The sequence below is a fragment of the Fulmarus glacialis genome, unplaced genomic scaffold, assembly GCF_000690835.1.
Source record: "Fulmarus glacialis isolate BGI_N327 unplaced genomic scaffold, ASM69083v1 scaffold23273, whole genome shotgun sequence".
NCBI classification, from domain to species: domain Eukaryota; kingdom Metazoa; phylum Chordata; class Aves; order Procellariiformes; family Procellariidae; genus Fulmarus; species Fulmarus glacialis.
In genome coordinates, this window is record NW_009202631.1 from 16,340 (window position 1) to 31,596 (window position 15,257).

The 15,257-nt window shown below is 35.3% G+C and overlaps 2 protein-coding genes across 2 annotated transcripts in view; one reads left to right on the forward strand and one right to left on the reverse strand.

Moving 5' to 3' along the window:
- Window positions 1-1,286, forward strand: part of PLK4 (polo-like kinase 4) — a gene marked incomplete at its 5' end in the record, with an annotated part of 17,034 nt that extends 15,748 nt beyond the window's left edge. The window contains 2 exons of the mRNA XM_009574365.1: window positions 324-430; window positions 1,187-1,286. Of these exons, the coding sequence (XP_009572660.1) occupies window positions 324-430; window positions 1,187-1,286 (207 nt within the window). The remainder of the gene's footprint in view (window positions 1-323; window positions 431-1,186) is intronic.
- A 3,198-nt stretch (window positions 1,287-4,484) lies between these two features.
- MFSD8 (major facilitator superfamily domain containing 8) lies at window positions 4,485-14,896 on the reverse strand. The gene is made up of 12 exons (XM_009574366.1): window positions 14,877-14,896; window positions 13,884-14,062; window positions 12,827-12,870; window positions 11,426-11,666; window positions 10,992-11,105; window positions 9,446-9,590; window positions 8,748-8,806; window positions 7,687-7,795; window positions 6,403-6,537; window positions 5,921-6,024; window positions 5,564-5,823; window positions 4,485-4,800 (listed from the first exon to the last, which is right to left on the reverse strand). The coding sequence occupies exons 1-12, from the start codon at window positions 14,894-14,896 to the stop codon at window positions 4,585-4,587; spliced, it is 1,626 nt and encodes a 541-aa protein (XP_009572661.1). The 3' UTR covers window positions 4,485-4,584.
- Between the last annotated feature and the right edge of the window lie 361 nt (window positions 14,897-15,257).

Genomic DNA, 15,257 nt, shown 5'->3' on the forward strand with positions numbered 1-15,257 from the left:
TCACAAATGGGCCTTCTATTTTATGTTTGGTCCTATTTAAAATTTCTTTAGGTTAAGCTAAAGGTACTTCTTTGTTTAACTCTCACTGAAAAGGATGACTAAAGCTGAGTATCTGAAACCTTAGGAAGCCTGATTCTTGAGACTGCATGAGACCACTTTCTCCAAAGCAGTATAGATGCAATCTTTATTGTTAAAAGACTGACCAAGATACCCAAGTTACTTCAGCAATTCTGAAAAACTTTCAGCTTCAGTTATTAGAAAAATTCTAGATATGTAATCTTGTATTTTATGTCTTCAAACCATAATGCAACTTCTCTTGTTAGCTGACCAGTGGAGCAGTATGGGTTCAGTTTAATGATGGATCCCAACTGGTAGCCCAAGCAGGCGTTTCTTCTATCACTTACACCTCTCCAGATGGCCAGACAACTAGGTAAGTCTATTACTGCTATAAAAATAGTCCAGTTTACTGTCAGTGCAAGGCTGTTATACATAAGGTAAACTTCATAGCTGCTATTCATTTTGTTTTGTAAATATTAAAACTTAGCTTTTCAGTCACTTCTTAGTTGATTAGCTTATATAAGCTTAATAAATAAAGAGAAACACCCATAGCTTTGACTGAACTCTGAATAACAAACAAATTTTAAAAAGCTGGGAATGCATCTACTTGGTCTCCAGAGTATAGCCACTATTCAGGTATAGTATTTAAAAGAGGGAAGGGGAGAAAAGTAAGGTTTTAATACTTTTTAAAAATTTCTTCTTCCAAGAATACTGCTAGATTAGGGAGATAGCATGTCAACATTGATGCGTAGACCTGAAATGCTCAGGTGAAGTTTTGTATGTCTTTTGGACACTAGACACTTCCCATACAAATATAGCCAATCCGTAACATGCTTCCTCTGTGCGAAGTTTGAGACAGTAATATACAGTCTGTTCAGATATTGCAGCTTTAAACATTGTTTAGATATTTTCTTTACCTGAAACACTCTTCAGTTAAATACATATAGGGAAGGGGGGTGTCTAGATTTAAGCCATCAAGCTCCAATTAATGTGTCTAGATATACTTAAAATCTACTTGACTTAGTGGTTTGCCTATTTACAGGTAAGTTTTGAAATAATTATGCTGTCCTGAAATAAAACAAATTACTTCAAGCATCTACATTTTTCTATGCTTTTTTGCCTTTCCTAGGTATGGAGAAAATGACAAGTTGCCAGAATACATCAAAGAGAAGCTGCACTGTCTGTCTTCTATTCTTGTGATGTTTACCAATCCAGCTGCTCCCCACTGATGAAAGCAAAGCAGGTGTCAGGACACAAGAGCTTAATAAACTCACTCACTGACTTTCAAGTAAAGTGACTGATATTACTCGGCTTATGCAGAAATTCCTCCAAAAGCTGGTAAAAAATTAGGAAGGGAAGGGTTGCTCTGTTTATGTGTAGCAAATTGCTTGTAAAGTATCACAGAAAACATGTTTTTCCTCAAAATGATGGATAAACTTGCTCAAGCAAAACATTGAGCAACTTAGTTCTAGATAGCATCACCTTTTTGGAAATAATCTGAATCTGTTGTATTTTTTATTCTTCCCCCACTGCTTACTCAGTGCCAACAATCAAGGAAAATGTATCTGTGCTGTTGAAGTTTTGTATTTGTAAATAATTTACATTTTTACATCTTACAAGTAATATATGTAAATATGTATATGTTTTATAACTTTGTTTTTATTTTTTGTAGCAGCAGCTTTAACTTCCCTGCACAAGCATTTTATACAAAAAAAAAAAATAAATGCAGTGGTAATTGTCCAGATCTATTTATTTGTTTCATGTTCAAGTTGAGTGGGATCCAAAAAGGTGTCAGTGGGGGGAAGATGGAGAGTTTCAGAAGAGCTGAAGGTGGCTTGCACATGTGGTCTAGGCACAATAAACTGAGCTGCAAAACCCTCAGGAAAGAGATGTTCCAATACAGCTTCTTCAACTCTGCAGGCTCAGCTTAGAGCTGAAATAGCCTTGACTACAAGTCAGTTCTTATTTATCTAGTCTCTAATAGAGAGACTTTTGATATTTTGTCATGTCCAAATCAAGGAAATAGCTTGCAAATAAAGAATTTGGCAAAGTAAGATATATAAATAGCACTTAAAAAAAAAAAGCAGCCTTAAATGATTCTCCAAAAGGAGTTTTCTTTAACTGCTCTTTCACTTGAAAAGTGTACCTTCTCATGTTAGACCTTCATACTTGGATAGAATGACTGCATGGTAAAATAACTATTATAAGTCTTTAATAAACCAAGTAGTATGCATAGCTCTTATGCAAGACACTTAAGTTTTTTTGAATATACCTGTAGATACAAACATGTGCACATAAATACTGCTTTCTTGGAAGAAACATTTTGTTTTAGTACTTTAATCTTAAATCAGCTGACTTTAAGTAGCAAGTCAACCTTGGTAAGATGGGGGTCAGCACTGCATGTTAAAAACTTGCGTTATCAGCCACACTGATTCTCTTTACTTCAGACATAATATAATCTAGTTTGATGTGCAAGCTAAATATACAAATAGTTGAAGAAAGCCTAAGAGGTAGACACCAGAGGGCAGAAAGGCATAAATGCTTAGAAAGAACAATCAGCTAGCATGTAAGGAACAGTGTGACTTAAGTACAGTTACATTACATTGCTAACCAGAATAAAAAGAAAAAACAGAAGCCCTACCTGTGAATACAAGAACATGTTTTGTAAGAATGAGAGGAGGATAATCCATAACAAGCAAGCCATAGCTTAAAACACAGCTGACCTAGGAAAATAAAAACAACTCTCATGGCCAAGGAATTTCAAACCTTACTTTCTTATTTTAATTATTATGTAAACATACTAATGTGCATGGGCTACTCCTTTTTTTCTACAGGTATTCACTGCAGAAGAAGAGGCTTGAATCTAGTTTTATCCTTAACCCTTTAAATAAGTTACAGCTAAAATAAGCTCTCAAGTACCCAAACATTTTCTCACTCTGAAGTTGGAAGTTAGCTAACTTGAAGAACAGCAGTAGTAAAAACCCTACAACATACATACTTTCAGCACAAACTGAAAATCCTAACCATGTTAGCCATTTTGAAAACTTGCATTTCTTATGTCTAAGGTAACACCAATTTCTCGTGACTGAAGTAACTTTCAGTTGCTGTAACTCTAAGCACTTTATTTTGCAGTCTGTTTTCACCACTAAAAAGTATTTCTGGTACTATTTATTATGATTAGCATATAAAAGAAATGCTTATAAAAGCAAAGTCCTTTCTCATAACATTTTGTGATTCTGCAGCAGGAAAGCCCGAGAGAGAATAAGACTTCTGTGTGCCCTTCAGTCAGTATTGAAAAAATAATCTTTTAATTCAGTAGTCTTTTAGTGTTTGAACAATTGATTACATAGGAATACTTAATTACATTTAATAAATTCAGTAAGCATCAAGTATTAGACACATTAAGCAGCAGCTACAACTCATACTGGAGTTACTCCACATTTTTTTCCCCAGTAGTATTGAAACAGATGAAACAACCCATACAGACAAGCTTAGGCCCTGTTATAAAGGAAAATTATCATCTCACTTTTTAAAATAAACACTGAATGATTCCAACATTGTAAATTCCTGTTTCTCATATCATATTATCAGAAAACAATAAGTCTACAAATAATAGTTAACACCTGAGAGACCAGTTTCCTCCTTTATACTTAATTAACACTGGTCGCTCAGCATAGTGCATTCATTCCCACAAATGACAACAAAAGTGTAAACGATCATGCTTAGTGTTTCCTTCTTGTAGTAAAGTTAAGAAAAACTGCATAATTCAACTCTGTGCAGGTTATCTTTCTTGCTACAAAAAGGCATTCAGCAAAACAGTAAGAAAAATTGCACATATGGTTCACTGTAGTTCACGTAGCAGCCACTGAGGCTGTGATTTTCAATGGCTCTTAACCAACTAACTTAAATACCCAAATCCCACACAAACTGCTTGTGAAGCAGGCACCTACCTTCCTCTACAATTCTGTCACGTTTCATTTGAAATCCTGGAGAAGATGTACCGATACGTAACAGTTTCCAAAGTGAGACATTTTGTATTAACCAGTGCTTACAAGCTAGCAAACTGAACATCAGAGGAGGTTCACTTAAGTGATGTTTCCATACAAAGTGCATGCAGCTCAACTAATCTTGTAGCTACAAAAGAGTTACTAATCCTGATTCACAGAATCAAGATAAATATTTCTTGTAATTCTTCCTCGAAAGGATCCATGTAACCTGTGACCTTCACAGCTGCATTCAGTACCCAAGTGCATCATTTAAACTGTACACACTTCAAACGTGCCATTGTATTGATCTAACTTGTTCACATCCTTCCTTTGCTGCTAGAAAAGCAGAATAGAAAAGCTCTGTTGCAGCAGGTGTAACCATGTATTAGGATATGACCAAGTTATGTGTTCCGTCCATGTGTAAGTACATGGAGTATACAGCCAACAAGGTCAGCAGTTAGGTACTCCTCATTAAAAAGTAGTAATAAACTAAAGTATTATTTCTGGTTGGTTTTAGTTTTCTTTTTTCCTAAACACATATTTAACAATTCTCTTCTTGCATCCTTCCATATCTGACAGAAAATGCAATTAGTCTCTTGTATACTATCTCCAAGAGTAAGAGTGAGACTACAACTACTCCACAGATTAAGCTAAATGCCCAACGTGGTCCCAGGTGAGTGTATATTTGGCTCACAAAAACAGGCCCAAGTATTCGTGCTCCACTTCCAGAGGCAGTTAACCATCCCATGTAGACACCCTACAGAAGATCAAAAGCTTATGTTAGTGATACAGGAATTATTTGGCTAGCCAATAATTCCCATTCTAATTAGAAAATTTAGATGTGTTTAAGCAATTGCTTATCTTTCTTAACTCATTAAGATACTTTGTTTCCAAGAGTACTGCTCAGCTTCTCTAAGCATTAATTCGAATGCTCCACTGAGCTACACACTATAGCTTTCTCATAAAAAGGCATTCTGGCTCAAAGCATTTAGTCTCTTACAGCAAAACATAACATGGAAAAAATGAGGTAAGTGGTGAAAAGGGAAGAAAATTTTTTGTTAAGCAGTAATATCAGCTTGCTATGTGTTTCACCACTGTAAAATATCAAGAACTGCAGGTATCATAGCATTTGTAGTCTTTATATAACATACTTAGTAAGAGGAACATTATTCAGTACTGACATTCCAAATATATAATTGGTTGTAACAAAAATGACTCCTCCAGAACAGTCGTGAAAGTCACAAGCTTTGGGCTTAGTTGCTCTGAAATTTTCACGCTGTAAGATTCGCCATAAATTGTAGTACCAGCCTTGCTTTTTCTGCTAGGGACTCTTAATTCCTCTAGGGACTTGCCTTGGGTTTTAAAAAAAGATTATAGTTCCTGGAAACTTCTGCCCAGGTTGAAACGTACTATTATTTGGCTAATGACAGAAAGAATTTTGGCTAGATCCCTCATTCTAATAAAGAGGGTACAAGTCCTGGGAGAGCAAATGAAATAAACTGTTTAGGCATCATGCTTACCTGAGGCTTCGGTCCTAGAATTTTTGAGTATAAAGTGTAAGACATGACATTACAAACTGGATAGCCCAATCCTATGAGTATGTCAGAGCTGATATACTGGGCCAGATAGATCATCGGAGTATTCAGGCACCAGGACTGTGTGACAGGGCAGCCTACGGGTTCCACTGTGTGGTTGGATGGAAGCTGCATTGCTTGCAAACTCCAGAAAGGCATTAACATTTCAGTGGAAATTGTTTTGGGAATGGAGTTGTTCTTTATTTCTGTAAAAATAAATTATGCATGCCATTAAGAAAAAAATACAATACAAAGCTTTCAAACAAACATTATGATGATAGTTTAGTATGACTTGAATTATACCTTGCCACTGGATATTTGGTAGTTTTTTCCCCCAAGGCAGTAAGATAAAGAATCCAACCAAGACAATCAGTAAGCCTCCATGGAGTATGGCACGCTCACCAGTCCTATCAAACAATGAAATTACAATTAAATATATCACTTAATTAAAGTAAAATTTATGAAGGTGCTAACGACATAGCCCATTAGTTTGTGGAAAAGATGCCCGACCAAAACACTTGCAAGAAAAATTGCAAAATTACAGTAACTTAAAACCTGTTTTTCTTGTGATTCAAGGGTAAAAGACAGACAAGGAAGGGGGTTATGTTAACAGAAATAAAGAACAACCACAGCATCATGGCTGTGTCAAAACTGGAAGTACTTCATTGTCACAGTAAACCCAAATTCATTAACAAGTAAAAGTAACGCAGCTTTGGCCTTGCCGTAAACCTTTTCACACCTAGCTAACGTAAGTAACAAAATTCCGATGAACTCCAAAAACTTACTTTTTAGATAGCGTTTTAACCACCAAGAAAACAATAACCGATTCAATGCCAACCACACTGAGGATTATTCCATTATAAAAAACGGCTTCTTTCCTGGTCCAGGAATACATATCCATCGTCAGTGGAGTAGCTATACTAAATTGACAGAACAAAATTAAATTAATTAAAAAGAAGCTTCTTCTATACAGTCGTTTCCAGACATATGTTGTCCCAAACATCAAACACAGTGGTATAGAAGCCTTTCCTCCTGACGGGTGTATCAGAAAACACAGGCTAGTTATAAATTAATTCTATCATGCATCATTTATTAAAACTAAATCCACTAGACAAAATTCACAAAATTCAAAACGTAACTGCATTACACCAGCCATATTCTGAAGCATCATTAATCTATTTCCCATAGTTGATGAAAAGTTGATGGAGTTAAAGCAAAGCAAGAGTAATAGAAAAAAAAAAATCAGGCCCTGTGAGTATAAAAATAATAAACATTTAATACTGTTCCAGTTTTAGCAACCAACCAGTCTCTAGGAACTCAATTTTCTAAAAATAATACAATTACGGCAGAGACATATTGTCAAAAGAAATTTTAGATACGTTAGAACTCAAAAAACTTACAAAATAAATCTTATATCCTCAAAGAATTTTATAAATTAAAAAAATGACGTATACTTCAGTCTGAGATAATGTTGTTATGTTTTACTTTTTCTTTTTTTTTTTTTTTTTTTTTTTTTTTTTTACACAGAAAGTTTGGGAATACACGACATACCTCTTCAGGTAAAAAACACAGTCATGTAAAACAGTGTAATTAAGAATACAATTGCATTAACTATATCAAACAATTGTTTTAACTATTACTGAAGTAAGATCTTCACTGGAGCTTTTGGAGCTAATCAGAATCATACTAAAAAATTACAAAATTCAAATAAAAAGTATAGAACAAGGTACTCAGCTGAAGACACAGTTTTCTCTGAAGATTTTAGGTAGCCCAAGTTAAGCTACTTTTTTTTTTTTTTTAAATACTTAAGAATGGGTTTGCATCCATTCAAAAGCTTTTACATTAACGTTTCATATACCACAAACTGTATGTTACATATTTTTAGTTATTACTGACCTTTAATTCATTACTTTATATCAGTATACATCAATTCGATTGCATACGGTTTTGGACTTCTATTTATGAAGAGTACAGTTAAGAAAATGAGTGCAACAGAAAAGCCTTTACATGCACACCCAGTCTAACTAATTACATGTCTAAGTATTTTGAGAGAAAATAGACAAACTTACGTTTCAAAGACAGCAAACACAAACAAGATGACAAAGAAAAGAAAATTGATTGCTACCACAGCAACATGGTCAACGTTTCCTTCTGCGTCCTGATCCAGAACACCACTTTCTGCAACAAAACAAAAGAAAAATCTCAACTGCAAACTAAGCTTTTTTTACACCACCACAAATTACAAACAGTAATGATTCCCTTACTCTGTTAAGTATTTAACGCGCAGGTTGGTGGGCAGCTAGGCAGTTATATTTTGACAATCTAAGTAAAATGTTTTAAATCAAAATGGAATTGTCGAAACTTCAATTACTCTGTTCCTCTTGCAAGGTACAGGAAAAAGTACACAGTAGAATTCTCTGCACTACCACGAAGCCTTTGTTCCTCTAATTTGGGCATAGCATTTTCATACACAAAACACGCACGTGTGGTGTGCACATACAGCTCCCTTTTTAAACAGAAAACTAATACAATAAACTGGTGACTTCCATAGATTTTAAGAGAGGTTTAAAACGATCTTTCATATACTTTTTGCTCTTCAAGTGAAAGGGATACTCACAATGTTTTAAAAAATTTGAACTGCCTACAAAAAGGGTATATATTGAACGTAAGGTGTTGCACTGTATGTGGCAATTACTGTACTTTAGTCTCATCAACCAAATTTACTTATACAACATACACATTTTAATAAGATGCCGTATGTGAAAGCTGATATGCAATAACAATATTGCGTGATACAGAACAAAAGAGAAGTATGAGTGCAGAGTAGAAGTTAAGGGAGATTTTTTTAATGTCCATATTCACTTAATTCTGTCCCTTGGAAGACACAGTTCCAGGGTGAAAATCTGGAAGGATCCATACAATATTTTTTTTTTCTTCTTTGCTACCAGACAGCACTATGGACACAACATGGACATGAAGCAATTTCTGGACCAGTTAGAAAGAGATGTAGTCTGTTTTCCACTTCGAGTTCCCAAAGCATCAGACTTTAGAATACTTCTAAATGCTTGTATGTAACAAGAGATTACTGCAAAATTATAATCACAGAATGTTTTCAAGAAAACATAGGTACCTTCTCCTTCAAAATTGATACTTTTGCACTGCCGTCCCATGTCATCCACTCGATGGTCTCTAGAAATTTAGAACTGTTTTCATTAATACACATATTTATTTGATCTACTATTGAGTCAAGTTTGTATTAAAATAATTCTAAATGGCGTAAACTTATATTCTAATTATTTCCAGCTCATTTAAACATCATCTGTGTAGTCTACATTTGACTGCAGTGAACACCACCATATTCAAGAAAGAAAATATTCTAGTGGGAGAATATCACATATCTGTGTGCATCTCTTCCCTCCCCTCACTGCCACCAATGGGATAATGCATAAACCCCCACCTCGAGATTCTTAAAGGAAAGACACAGACAGTGAGAACCCTACAGACAAGCTAACCTTATTTCTCTTTAGAGAAAAAACATGGGCAGAAACCACCAACATTAAAAATATATCACGGCTAAGCTAATAATCTAACAGCTCTAACTTTTTTCATCAATTTACATTCTAGCCATAACACCACTATGATTAATTTATGAGCATAATGAAGAAGATATGTATTAAAGAAGGTAGAAACCCTGAAAAATAAATAACAGCTTATAGTTTTAGCACTCCAGAGTTCAGGCTTATTACTCCTCCTTCTGAGCTGCATATTATTTGTTGCAAGCCACCCACTAAAACAAGGCAGAATATTTCTCTTTTTTGACTTGATTACCTGAATATGGCAAAGATGAGAATAATATTAGTAACTCCTAAGAGAGCTCCAAATAGAACTGGTGCTGTATACATGTTCAGCTGAAGATGAACTAATTTCCATGTTATTCCTTCTTCTCCAATAAGTGTAAAACATGTCTGAAAAACTTAAAAACATACATGTGTTAAGAACATCTTGAGAATCATTAAGAAAATACTAGAACACATATAGAATAAACATATAACACTGGATAAGCAAAGTTGTTCTAATTGCTAAGTAAACTTTAAATATTATACCTGTCAAACCTTTCACATTTTGAGAATCCTACTCTAAATAAACTGATGGATACCAGTGGGATCTCAACTAGCCAGAAAACTACTTGGTTACATACAAATACACTGTATAAACAACAGCATGACACTTAATGAACTGGAACTGAATTCTGAGTGTACCAATGGTTAATTTTCTTAGCCATGTGCAGACAGCTGATTTACTCTTTTTCCTCTTCCTCCTACACAGAAAACCTTGGTCCTGGGACTGGACTATCCCTCGTGCTAAGGGCAAGCTAGAGAGAAAAGAAGTTGTGGGGTTTTTTTGATTAAAATTTAAATTGGTGGAGAGCAAAAGATTGTAAGATCAGGCCATTTGCTTACTACTGTTAGGAAACAGACTGAGAGTCCCTATTAAATTAGGAAAAGGAATTACCTAAATTTATACTCCATGCAAATCACACAAAGAGTGCAGATTTTTTCTTGCTATAGACCCTTTAATGCTCCATCAATAGCGCTAGTAATAATCAACTGGAGAAAAAACTTTCAGCCCTAAATGTTCACCTCATTATATTATCATACACAGAGCACTTAAGCTCTACTAATTGGATAATCTTAATCTCCAGCTATATAAGACAAGTAATCAGTAGAGGCTGTTTAGGACAAAATTACTGGTCTCTCTTTACAACACAAGGCAAGTCTAACACATTTCTGCCATGAAGCAGCTAGAATACCTCAAAAGCCACAGTTATGCCTGATCTAACAAACACCCCTTGAGCTCTTTGTTCCCTTAGCTCTCTGTAATACTTGTGCTAGGGCTTAAAATTTTTGCCAATATGAAGATTTTGTGATCGTCACTACAAGATCAGAAAGATCTGTTGGATGTTATTTTCTACAACATGTGAGGCAAGGTGAAATTTTCAGTCATTTCGGAAAGGTGAAAATGTTTGCCCAAGTACAGTAATGTTAAATTCCCTTCTCCATGAATAAAGTGCAATTGGTCATAGACTATTTAGTGGGTACTGGTACAAGAAAGCATTTTGGAACTCGTTTTTCCTGCAGCCAGCAATCCAAAACAGCTAGTTTTTAACTACAAACAATTAGATTTTCTTTGGACTGGAATATTTAGTTTATATTGGCATACACAAGTATACATGAATGGATGCCATTTATTGAATTTTGATACCACTGACAAACTATGCCTTAAAATCCTCAACAGCTGCTGAGGATTCCTACTTCCAATGCCCAATTTCATCCTAAAAAGTATTAGAGAAGTGAGGAAAGAAGATATGCTTTACCTGGTCCTAATATGAAGCCAACCGCTTGGCAGGCACTGGTATTGGCCATGGCACTTGTTCTTTCCGTAAGAGAAGTGGCACCTGCAATATACGATCGAACTACAGCCACATTTCCTTAAAAAAAACAAAACCAAGAAAGTGTTCATGTAAATACTGAGTTATATTCTTAAATTATCCAATTACATTTATTTTAGGGATTTTTTTTTTTTCTTATTTTGCAAGAGAGTAAAACCCAGCGCTCCGTCTAGTATTTATACACAAGTGCAAAATTACACAATTTTATTATAAACTAGCATTGGCCGTCTCTTTGTTTTGTTAAGTAGTAAGTTATCATTCACATAATGGTAAATCTGGTACTAAAATATCATGTTAACTATTTTACACGAAACATAGAATTTAATAATTTTCAGAAATGTAAATTCTGCTGTGGTTACCTGCTCCAAATCCCACAAGAGCACGTGCAGTCAGCATGTAGTATTTGTTGTGTGAATGAGGTACATGGACGTAGGCATAAAGACAATTAGCAGCTACTGAAATAGCAGTCGAAACAACGAGAGGTTCTCGCCTTGGCCTGTAATTGGACCAGAAGCCGAACAGGGGAGAGGCAACCATTTGGCCAATACTATATGAAGCTATAATCCAGCCCAAGAAACTCGCATCTGCTGTCGGATCAATCTGCAGAAACAAATTAATCAATTCTATGGGTAAAGTATTATAGTATTTTGTAATATCAACAGAACCATTTTAGAATCAGTACCTGAAATACCTAAGGCTCTGCACTGTAATTCTGAGGGTATATGGCACTACGCAATGCAGTGTCAAACCTAAGCTATCGCTAAATAAGTTAGTGTGTCTGCATGGCATTGTGCAGTGTTTAATATAAATACACCACTCCGGGTCTTGGAAGTAGTTGTTTTCACATAGTACTTTGTCTGGGGCAATAAACCTTGGCTAACTGTCTCCAGCAATGCACCAAACCAATAAAAAGTGCTTTGCTTCTGAGGCTCACTTGCAGCAAACTCAAATAGTTTTCATGCAGCACTGCTGATGTTATAGGCTATAGACATAACTTAAGTAGTACGGTAGACAACGTACATCCCAGGAGCAAGGAATCACTTAAGTGATCTCTGCACGTGCCTGAACCTGTCCTGATTCACAAGGCTGATGACGTATTTTCTTTTCTTCTCAGCACCAGCCTCAATTTTAACGATACCTCTAGGACCCTGCCCAGGATATGTTCTTCCAAATTTGCATTTGAAACTGCCTTCTACAATTCCAGGAGCAGCAATACCCTAGCACAGATTAAATTAAAGTTTTAGACACCTTTTATGCCATTTTTAACAAGAATGCAACAAAGATGGAAAAAACCCCAACCAAACTAAAAACACTATCCAGGAACGCAGGCAATTCCCTGTTAAGAATATCAAGAAGGCCTACGTGCAACAATCTGACATTCACAGAGCAACTTCTAACTTCAGCTTGCCTTTTTTTTCCCCAAAATGCAGACAAGCCTTGTGTATTATGTTTTAACACTACAAATGCATTCAGATAAAGATATTTCTGTTGATTCACTGTCCAAGAAAACAGTGACATTACATTGGAAATCCAAACATTTCTGGATTATGATGTACCTTTATCAATTCAGGAAATCAACTGACAGATTTTACATGAAATAATGAAAGCTGTCTAAGTGGATGGCAAAATAAAAGCCTCTTATAACCACACACGTTCCTTTATTGTTTCGTTTCCTAAATAAAATGTCAAGTTTTGTATTACATACTTTCTGAGCAGGAGTTTTCTGTTCTTATTAATTAAAAAAACCCATATTTACAAACCTTTTGGAGATATGGCCACACAGACATAATTACAATTGAGAAACCTGCAATAGTAAAAACATAACTGAAGTTACTTTATTTGCCATGTTTATCAGTAATTCGCTTTACTAAAACACTTATTACACGTTCATTCTTCTGCTCCTATTATAGTCTAAAACTGTGCATCAGTCTGTCACCTGAAAAAGCTATGTGTTATGTGCTTTTTTTAAGGAGTGATAATTCCTAGGCAGAACCATCTTTAAAGGGACATTTTATAGGTGCGTACACACTGAACAAAAAAATTCCTGTGAAAAGAATACTGATGCACCAAGCAAACTGCATGGGATTTTTCCTTCCAATGGAAAGACAACAAGGTCCCCAGAGTAAAAAGAATTTCTTGATATACTAACATATTTGTATTCATTTATGAAAGAAATTTTAATTCATCAAATTAAAAAAATAATCACTGAAGTATCCTATGATTTTCAAGATAATTTCTAGGCCCACAGAAAATCACCAGAAGTCAAAAATCAACAGAAGTCTTGTTTCCAAGGGCAGTTATTTAGGAATGAAACAGTAATTTGTTCTGCAGTGGAGATGCAAAATCCCATAGGAGAAAACAAGCTCTCATACACATTTTGAAATAAATAATATACATTCCCACAAAGATCTTACCTTTTAAGAACTCAGCATTATTTCTATTTTCATTCCCCAGAAGTTTCACTTTGGATGATAAGAGTGTGACCTTTGTTTTGTTTGGTTCTGAGCAAACTTATTCTTACTCTGCCACTACCTTTTACCCCAAACTATTACAAAGCCCTAAACGAAAGATTTAAGCAATATGTCATTTAGTCTCAAAACAGAGTATTATTTAACTTATCTTATTAAACGTAATTTTCTGCTTGACTTGCTAGTCATATCTTTTCTTTGAAGAATCAGAAAATGCACCTTTTTAAGGTTATACAAGAACAGTAGCATTAAAGGAGCTATGTAGTTGCAATCTAGAAAACCCTGTAATTTTCAAACCAAAATATATTCATTAAGCAAATAACATTGAAATCCTCCTGTGTTTACTCACCTACACTACTGAGAAACATAGTAAGATACATAATCCAGATGGATCGCCACCTGCTCTTATAATGCTCTTGTGTTTCCACAACATCCCTGTTTTTGAACCAAAAGTCAAGAGAGAAAGAAATCGTTATCAGATTCTCTTCTAGTTGTTCCCACAGGACATTGAAGACATTTTTCACAAACCTCTCAATACAATTGTGTAAATTGTTATGCAAGAATGGACTTCCACACAGCAAAGAATACAAAGAATTTATTTTATACGCAAGCTAATTTTTCACTGAAAAATACTAATTGACAAATCAAAAAACTAATAGAAATGCTATCACGTACCGTTGCATTCAAATGTTACACAAAGAGATCTTTACCTAGAGAGATCTTCAATTCTGCATTCTCTTTGTATAGACACTTTGGAGCACCACAGATATCATGTAAAGGCTTTAAGAAGCCCGTATTAAACCATAAAACCCCAGAATCTTCTCAGAACTGTGGCTTTAAAGCAAAAAAAAACCCCAAACCTGAACAACTATTGATTAGACTAAAAGGTATGGCCAGTCTATTCTTATCATGAGAAAATAACTATACAAAGTAAAAGATGTGTGTAAAAGATATCGCTGAAGATTGTCAGGGCTGCAAAAAAAAACTAAAATAGAAGTTACAAACTTTGTGAGCCGTATTTTTCTAAAATTCACAAGCACCTTGTGAGACCCATGTACTTTTTCAGAAGCAAGAACGTTTCAGGGTTCTTCACTTCTTTTGAAGTATTATAAACAAAATAATGTGCAGACTCAGATGCAGACTCAGGTTACATAAGCCTAAACACAGTTTATAAACATTGTTTACATACGTCATACATAGACTTAGGCATATGCAAATTTTAAAGCTAATATAGCTATTCCACAACATGATTTGTAAATTTGTTTCTTCAGAAATGTTTACACCATTGAAGTGTCTTGGTTCAATGAAACTTTAACCACATAAACGACGTTTCTAAACGTACTTTGTAATCTTATTGCCCATCACGCATAGGAAGAAGTCAGGCAAACTCTTGTATGTGCTATGGATATGCTACGTTTGGTTACTTTCAAGACTGTAGTTAAATCAAGCGGTATGCTTCAAGTATGAGAACCCCTCAGCAAAGACGGCAGCAGCAGCCACCCCTACACATTCAAGATACTGTTGTTTTCCTGACAGAAGGAAAACAACAAGTGATCAACTGCTGCTCGCACAAGAAGAGTGCTATTAAATACCTAGACTTCAGCACCACAATAATCGATTTTTACGCTTTTTAGAAACTTCCCAAGCCAGCGCGTTTGTTTTTTTACAGACGGAACCAGCTCCCGCCGGGGCTGCGGCCCCTGCCGCGCCCCGCTCCCGAGCC

Excerpts from the sequence above, each read along its gene's own strand:
- MFSD8 (XM_009574366.1), bottom strand. The coding sequence starts at position 14,896 with ATGGGCAATAAGATTACAAA. Across the intron at positions 14,063-14,876 it reads ATGGGCAATAAGATTACAAA|GTTTGTGAAAAATGTCTTCA; the intron begins GTACGTTTAGAA and ends TTGTATTGAGAG. Across the intron at positions 5,824-5,920 it reads ACCAAATATCCAGTGGCAAG|AAATAAAGAACAACTCCATT; the intron begins GTATAATTCAAG and ends TTATTTTTACAG.